The sequence below is a fragment of the Micrasema longulum genome, unplaced genomic scaffold (assembly GCF_059751315.1).
Source record: "Micrasema longulum isolate JH-2025_06_02 unplaced genomic scaffold, ASM5975131v1 h1tg001980l, whole genome shotgun sequence".
NCBI classification, from domain to species: Eukaryota; Metazoa; Arthropoda; class Insecta; order Trichoptera; family Brachycentridae; genus Micrasema; species Micrasema longulum.
In genome coordinates, this window is record NW_028279151.1 from 2,525 (window position 1) to 9,882 (window position 7,358).

The 7,358-nt window shown below is 46.5% G+C and overlaps 5 protein-coding genes across 5 annotated transcripts; 3 read left to right on the forward strand and 2 right to left on the reverse strand.

Moving 5' to 3' along the window:
* Positions 1-736: 736 nt before the first annotated feature.
* LOC148273331 (uncharacterized) lies at positions 737-2,428 on the forward strand. The gene has a single exon (XM_088238850.1). The coding sequence runs from the start codon at positions 1,410-1,412 to the stop codon at positions 2,100-2,102; it is 693 nt and encodes a 230-aa protein (XP_088094976.1). The 5' UTR covers positions 737-1,409; the 3' UTR covers positions 2,103-2,428.
* A 289-nt stretch (positions 2,429-2,717) lies between these two features.
* On the reverse strand, positions 2,718-3,342 carry LOC148273332 (histone H4). The gene has a single exon (XM_088238849.1). It carries the CDS (start codon positions 3,167-3,169, stop codon positions 2,858-2,860), a length of 312 nt encoding a protein of 103 aa, XP_088094975.1. The 5' UTR covers positions 3,170-3,342; the 3' UTR covers positions 2,718-2,857.
* A 195-nt stretch (positions 3,343-3,537) lies between these two features.
* Positions 3,538-4,329, forward strand: LOC148273333 (histone H3). The gene has a single exon (XM_088238845.1). The coding sequence runs from the start codon at positions 3,720-3,722 to the stop codon at positions 4,128-4,130; it is 411 nt and encodes a 136-aa protein (XP_088094971.1). The 5' UTR covers positions 3,538-3,719; the 3' UTR covers positions 4,131-4,329.
* Positions 4,330-4,707: 378 nt separating this feature from the next.
* On the reverse strand, positions 4,708-5,521 carry LOC148273334 (histone H2A). Its single transcript, XM_088238846.1, has one exon. The coding sequence runs from the start codon at positions 5,408-5,410 to the stop codon at positions 5,036-5,038; it is 375 nt and encodes a 124-aa protein (XP_088094972.1). The 5' UTR covers positions 5,411-5,521; the 3' UTR covers positions 4,708-5,035.
* A 69-nt stretch (positions 5,522-5,590) lies between these two features.
* LOC148273335 (histone H2B) lies at positions 5,591-6,357 on the forward strand. Its single transcript, XM_088238848.1, has one exon. The coding sequence runs from the start codon at positions 5,724-5,726 to the stop codon at positions 6,096-6,098; it is 375 nt and encodes a 124-aa protein (XP_088094974.1). The 5' UTR covers positions 5,591-5,723; the 3' UTR covers positions 6,099-6,357.
* The last annotated feature ends 1,001 nt before the right edge of the window (positions 6,358-7,358 follow it).

Consider the following 7,358-nt stretch of genomic DNA (forward strand, 5'->3'; position numbering starts at 1 on the left):
CCCTAGATAATTTTTGCTTTACGATAGTTCCGCCGCGCTGGAAGTATCGTATTGCATAATATTCTATGCTATGTGTACGTTACGTTATAGAGCTTCTGTATTTCTAATTCGGAAGTTTAAAAATCTTTGTCTTATTTTGAGCTTCTATATTTCCTTTTCGGAAGTTTAAAAACCTCTTTTTCATTTTGGGAACTGAGCTTAAACTTTCAAAAGCTCAGTCAAACTTTTATAATTCATTTCAATTTGAAGGGCCGTCGAAATTAGCTTTTGAATCGACATCATCCACGACTGAACAAAATCTGAGACCGACAGAAACCGCAGCCTGAAAAATTTCACCGGACGACGCGTTGCCCTGCGTTGCGTCACGTCACGTTACGTTGCGCTACGTTACGTTACGTTACGTCACGTCGCGTCGCGTCACATTGCATTCCTTTACGTTCGTTGTGGACTTTTTTTTTTTTTTTTTTTTTTTTTTTTTATTCTCTTCTCTTCTCTTTTCTTTCTTCTTTCATCTTTCTTCTTTCTCTCCCTTCCTCCCCCCCATCTGTGTCTCTGATTTTTTTTTTTTTTTTCATTTTAATTACATTTTTCTCAAATGGAATTGTTCCCATAATAAAATTACAGATTGCCACTAAGAAAAACGTAACAAAAAAAATATACATACAACATAATATTATAATAATTATACATATAATTGTATAATATATATTTTGTTTACATAAATACATATTTACTTTTATTTAAATGCTTATATCATCACCTACATGTCTTATTCCTTTTACATCGTCTCCATCGGCAGCCGGGCCGGACCAGCTCGATCTCTCTCCGCGCCCGCCTCTCGAACTCGGAAGTTATATCTGTAGGTCCGCTAGCGCGCGCTTGTGTGTGTTACGATCGGCCACTTCGGGGCCCCGGTGCCGGGGGCCGCGGCCGCCCCTGTCGCCCACCGCCGCCTCGGACTGCGGCCCGGGCTCTCCCCCGAGAGGTCGGTGCCCCCCCGGAGCCCCAACTTGCCGGGGAGACGGATTCGCGCCCGCTTTTCCGCCGCCCAACGCTGCCGCCCTCGCGCATTTGCGCCTCCGAATGTCCGCACCTCCGCGCGCCCGGGGCCCGGGCCCCCGGCGACGCCGCGCGACGACGGCGAGACCTCCCGCGCGGAGGATCCCCTCATTCCGGAGGGTCCCAGCCTCGGGGCTGCGCCCCCGCGACGCCTTTTGTCCGACCGCCTAAGCATAAATGACAACACTTTTCATCGGCAAAATCGACAAGCGCGCGTAGCCCGACTGCGACACGGTACAAATTATTTTCGAGTACAGAATTTCGCGCGATTAGGGCGCCATCAAACGGTGACTTTTTGCCACACTCGCTTTTTTCGTGTGATTATCGGCAGAGAATATCTACAGCAGAAGATGGCAGACACAGCAGCGCCAGCGGCAGCGTCCCCCCTCCCGGCGACTCCGGCCAAGAAGGCGAAGGCTTCGGCCGCCGCCTCCAAAAAACCGAAGGCGAAGCCCTCTCACCCCAAGACCTCCGAGATGGTGAACAACGCGATAAAGGAGCTCAAGGAGCGCGGCGGCTCCTCCCTGCAGGCGATCAAGAAGTACATCTCCGCCAACTACAAGGTCGACGCCGACAAGCTCGCCCCCTTCATCAAGAAGTACCTCAAGGGGGCCGTCGAGTCCGGCGCCCTCGTCCAGACCAAGGGGAAGGGAGCATCCGGATCCTTCAAGCTGGAAGCTAGCAAGGCGAAGGCGTCCGCCGGAGGTGCCAAGAAGAAGAAGCCCGCCGCGGCCGCGTCCAAGAAGCGCTCCACCCCCGCGAAGGAGAGGAAGCCGGCCGCCGACAAGTCCGCCTCCTCCTCGGCCGCCTCGAAGAAGAAGCCCGCCAAGAAGGCGGCCGCTCCGGCCAAGGCCAAGAAGGCCGCCGCCTCGCCCGCAAAGAAGGCCGCCGCGAAGAAAGCCGCGCCCGCCAAGGCCAAGAGCCCGACCAAGGCCAAGAAGACCGCCAAGCCTCCCACCAAGAAGCCGAAGGCGCCCAAGCCAAAGAAGGCGGCCGCCCCGAAAGCCAAGCCCGCGGCGAAAAAGGCCGCCCCGAAGAAGTAGGCGGTGACAACGACGACGACGCCGGCGAGTCTACGACTATTATTATTCTTATCCCCTTCCCGAATCGGAAGACGGCGGGGGTTGATGGACACCGTAATTTTGAGGAGTTAAAAAGCCCTTGTCAGGGCTACCATATGCGCTCTCTATGTCGAATCGTCGGTTAGCTAGCCAGCCAGCTTCGTGCATTTATTTTATTAAATTTAAAAGTAATAGAATACCTACATAATAATATTATTTATGTCATGATGGGTATTTATTATTATTTATTTTTTTTTAATGAGAATATAAGTAAACATAGACAATTTGGTAAATAATATTTCACTTGAAAGTTGTGAGACTTTTCTTTTATAATATATGACATATTATTTTTATTCACATTTTAATGCAAAAAAAAAAAAAAAATATCTCATCATCAGAAGAGAGAATAAGTTTATAATCCAACTTGTGACGGTACGAAACCGACGAGTATTGAGTTATTAATATTTTACTTCATCAATCTCGTATATTATTATTTTTTTTTTTTAATATTATAAATTAAATAATCATTTGATAATTATTATTATTATTATTATTATGTATTTCTTTTTCAAAAGCATTTCTATCATATTGTTATTATTTTTCAGATGCACGGCCGGCTAACAGAACGGGACCGACTGACTGACCGACGAGGCGATTGTTGGCCCTGACAAGGGCCGTTTTTTAATCGTGTGGATGGTTGTCGGAAACGGGCAGGCGAGTTGAAGACATTTTCTTTTTTAACCTCCGAAACCGTACAGGGTGCGGCCCTGGCGCTTGAGGGCGTAGACGACGTCCATGGCGGTGACAGTCTTCCTCTTAGCGTGCTCGGTGTAGGTGACAGCGTCTCTGATAACGTTCTCAAGGAACACCTTCAGCACCCCGCGTGTCTCCTCGTAGATCAGGCCGGATATGCGCTTGACTCCGCCGCGACGAGCCAGACGGCGAATGGCGGGCTTCGTGATACCCTGGATGTTATCACGCAGAACCTTCCTGTGACGCTTGGCGCCTCCTTTTCCCAGGCCTTTTCCTCCCTTTCCGCGACCGGTCATTCTCGCAAGTGGTTTTCTTCAAATATTCTCAAAAACAAAACTCGAGAGCACGGCGTGCGACCGTGCCGGACAGTGAACTGTGAGTGAGTGTGCTGAAATTTTTACGGACGCTCTATTTAAGCTCTTCGTAGACGCCTGCGTCTCCCCTGCCGAGTCACGACGCGCACGCACACGAACACGCTACGTGGACAGTCCGTCAACCGCCGTGTAAATTGTCAGTCAGCCAGCCTTTTACTTAGTATTATTATTATTTATTTATATGTTTATTATATTATCGATAATTTATTTTATTCATTTAATCATAAAATAGTTAGCCATCTCGCGATTCTCTATTCAAACAGTCAAACGAACGGGAACAAACGGAACGGACGGAAAGGGGGGAAGCGGACGGATGCCGCGCGGTCTTTTTGAATTGTCCAATCGGCGCCGTCCTGTCCCCCTCCACGGCGAAACGTATAACTTCGATAAATAGGAGCCATCTTCAAAAAGTGAGCGCATTCGTATAAACCTACTCCGCCCGGATAGTTTGAAACGGAAAAAATCAAATAAAATGGCACGTACCAAGCAGACGGCTCGCAAGTCCACCGGAGGGAAGGCGCCCAGGAAGCAGCTGGCCACCAAGGCGGCGCGCAAGAGCGCCCCCGCCACCGGAGGCGTGAAGAAGCCCCATCGCTACAGGCCCGGCACGGTGGCTCTCCGTGAGATCCGTCGCTACCAGAAGAGCACCGAGCTCCTCATCCGCAAGCTGCCCTTCCAGCGCCTGGTGCGCGAGATCGCCCAGGACTTCAAGACGGACCTCCGTTTCCAGAGCTCCGCCGTTATGGCCCTTCAGGAGGCCAGCGAGGCCTACCTGGTCGGCCTGTTCGAGGACACGAACCTGTGCGCCATCCACGCCAAGCGCGTCACCATCATGCCCAAGGACATCCAGCTGGCCAGGCGTATCCGCGGCGAGCGCGCTTAAACATCACCGCCGCCCCCCACCCAACAGCAACGGATGATGATTTTATAATGAATGTTGTATTATCATTGTCTTCGAACTTGGCTGCAGCACGATGCGTCTCTAAAATGGTCCTTTTCAGGACCGCCACATGTACATGATTAATTGATCGTTTCAACTTTTATTCGCTGCCGGGATTAATTTTATTTTTTATTATTATTTTTTTGTATTTTTACATAAAAAAAAATATAAAAGGAAAAACGTTAAGAGAAGTTATATAATTTTAAGAAGTCATGTTAAACATTATTGAGAATATGACACGTTTTTTTTCCCCCCCGTTAATCGTTAATATTAATAATAAATCTTTATTAACCGTAATATAGAACGCCATACGTACTAAAATGTATACACAGTTAAATGGCGGACTTATTGCCATTTGCAATTTCTTACAATCAACATTGTAAAATAGATATTTACATGGGTGTTCCTTTATTTTGAAAAAACAGCCTTCTATTTACACATATTATGTTATTTTTTTACTATGGATTATGTATGTATCTATGTATCCATCTATCTATCTATCTATCTACCTACCTACCTACCTATATAAAATAGGAATTTATTAACACGGTAAAATAATAACAAAAAAAAAAAACTGAAATAAAATGTACGGTAAAGTATTTACAATACATATCAATTACTTTATAAAAATAAACATTCAAATATATAATATTATAGATGTTTTTTTTTAAAAGAAATAATATAAATAATAATAATAATAATAATAATAAAATACACCTAACGGCCGGGACAAACGCATCGCAATGTGGCGGCCCTGAAAAGGACCTTTATTTATAATTTCATTTCGTCGGCAGGCAATCAGGCAATCGGTGGCGGTTATCGTGATACGTGGTGACGGAGTGCACGACTTAAGCCTTCTTCTCTGTCTTCTTGGGCAGGAGCACCGCCTGGATGTTGGGCAGTACACCTCCCTGGGCGATGGTCACGCCCGAGAGCAGTTTGTTAAGCTCCTCGTCGTTGCGGATGGCCAGCTGCAGATGCCTGGGAATGATCCTGGTCTTCTTGTTGTCCCTGGCGGCGTTGCCGGCCAACTCGAGCACCTCAGCGGCCAGGTACTCCATCACGGCGGCGAGGTAGACGGGCGCGCCGGCTCCCACCCTCTCGGCGTAGTTGCCCTTCCTGAGAAGCCTGTGGATACGGCCGACGGGGAACTGGAGCCCCGCGCGGTTGGAGCGCGACTTTGCCTTTCCCTTGACCTTTCCTCCCTTTCCGCGACCGGACATGGCGAACTGGGTTTGTCTTTAAAAATATACGAGCTGCACGGGCGAGAAGCGCGTGCGAGTGGCTGGCGGTGTTTGTGGTTCAAAATTCTAAGAGGGGCTTATTTACGCTGTCCACTGTGCGCGCGCCGCAGTCGGTCCCCCTCACCGCATTGGCGCGTCGCCGCCGACGGAGTGGGGAGTGGGGATAGGACCGGCCTTGCGGAACGCGCCGACCGAAGTGACAAAATGGGGTCGTCGAAAAATGATCAGCTATAAGCTACCGCTCGCTCCGCCGTATCGCCGCCTCAGCTAAGCTCGGAGAAAAAAATCGACAATGCCGCCCAAGACCAGTGGAAAGGCAGCCAAGAAGTCTGGCAAGGCCCAGAAGAACATATCCAAGGGGGACAAGAAGAAGTCCAAGCGCAGGAGGAAGGAGAGCTACGCAATCTACATCTACAAAGTGCTGAAACAGGTGCACCCCGACACCGGTATCTCCAGCAAGGCCATGAGCATCATGAACAGCTTCGTCAACGACATCTTCGAGCGCATCGCCGCCGAGGCGTCGCGTCTCGCCCACTACAACAAGAGATCCACCATCACCAGCAGGGAGATCCAGACGGCCGTCAGGCTCCTGCTGCCCGGAGAGCTGGCCAAGCACGCCGTCAGCGAAGGCACCAAGGCCGTCACCAAGTACACCAGCTCCAAGTGAGAAGTCACAGCCGCCACACACGACCATCATCTGCGCACTCTATCGCGCAAGAACAATAACAGCATAGACGACAAACAAAGGTCCTTATCAGGACCGCCAGATTATGACACGATTGCATTGTTACGATGTATTTTTTTATTTTATGTATACGCAAACAAACCGATTGAGATTGATTGCCTTACTTTTTTATATTGAATATTACGCAGGTACGCCTTTGTCCCGGTGGTGTATTTTATATATTATGATAAAATAATACTACACATATTATAAATATATTAAATGCACTTGTGATAGATAGATAGGTAGATAGATTTTATATATGTTTATTTCTAATAAGATTACACTCACCCGGCGCGAGAGAGTCACGTCAGTCAGTCTGCGGCCATCGCGTCGCGTCGCGTCGCGTCGTCACTAAAAAAAAGAAAAAAGAGATTTTTTTTTCATAGTCATCATTGTAATAATTATAATTATACATTTTTGAAGTTGTGTAAATACATCGAGAATTTGTTCGTTCAGGGAAGTGCCTGAAATTTTTTTTTTTTTTTTTTTTTTTATATTTTTGAAGCACTCACATAAACTATCGACTGTGAAATGTACATTTTGATAAAATGTGCCGTGCCTATCTATGGTAAAATTTAATCGAACCGTATTTAAGAAACTAAATATTATTATTACGTTTGTTTTTATTCCTTATGCTATTTATTTACGGCGCTATTTATTTGCGATGCTAATGAAAATGTATGCTATCATAAATCGACTTTGAATATTATAAAAAATACCATAATGAAAATACGCCAACGGAGCCTGCGTTTATTTTTTATTTACATCCACAGATGGCGATAATGCGTCGTTTTTACGCACTAACTATCGACAATAATGGCCCAGCGTAATCGTTGTTTTATTTACAATATTCGTATTCATTGAACAATATAATATGAGCGACATAAATATATATTAATTACACAGTACGGCGTTGATATATTATATATTTTTTGTAATAATACACGAGAGACATACCATGTACGCGTGCGGAAGAAGATTCAAAGTCATCATCATTTCAATCTGACAAATTAATAAACAATACGGGTTGAAATGTAACACGACGACAATTAATATTGATTAAATACCGGTACACACACTACACTTCACTAATTATTATTGCACCAATCATCGGGTAGGTAAATGCCTATTTAGGCGGGTACCGGGAATGAAATAATGAAAAGCAAGCAGTGGCGAATTCGGCGAGTACTTTTTTTCGTT

Coding starts and splice junctions, on each gene's coding strand:
- LOC148273331 (XM_088238850.1), top strand. CDS start 1,410: ATGGCAGACACAGCAGCGCCAGCGGCAGCGTCCCCCCTCCCGGCGACT.
- LOC148273332 (XM_088238849.1), bottom strand. CDS start 3,169: ATGACCGGTCGCGGAAAGGGAGGAAAAGGCCTGGGAAAAGGAGGCGCC.
- LOC148273333 (XM_088238845.1), top strand. CDS start 3,720: ATGGCACGTACCAAGCAGACGGCTCGCAAGTCCACCGGAGGGAAGGCG.
- LOC148273334 (XM_088238846.1), bottom strand. CDS start 5,410: ATGTCCGGTCGCGGAAAGGGAGGAAAGGTCAAGGGAAAGGCAAAGTCG.
- LOC148273335 (XM_088238848.1), top strand. CDS start 5,724: ATGCCGCCCAAGACCAGTGGAAAGGCAGCCAAGAAGTCTGGCAAGGCC.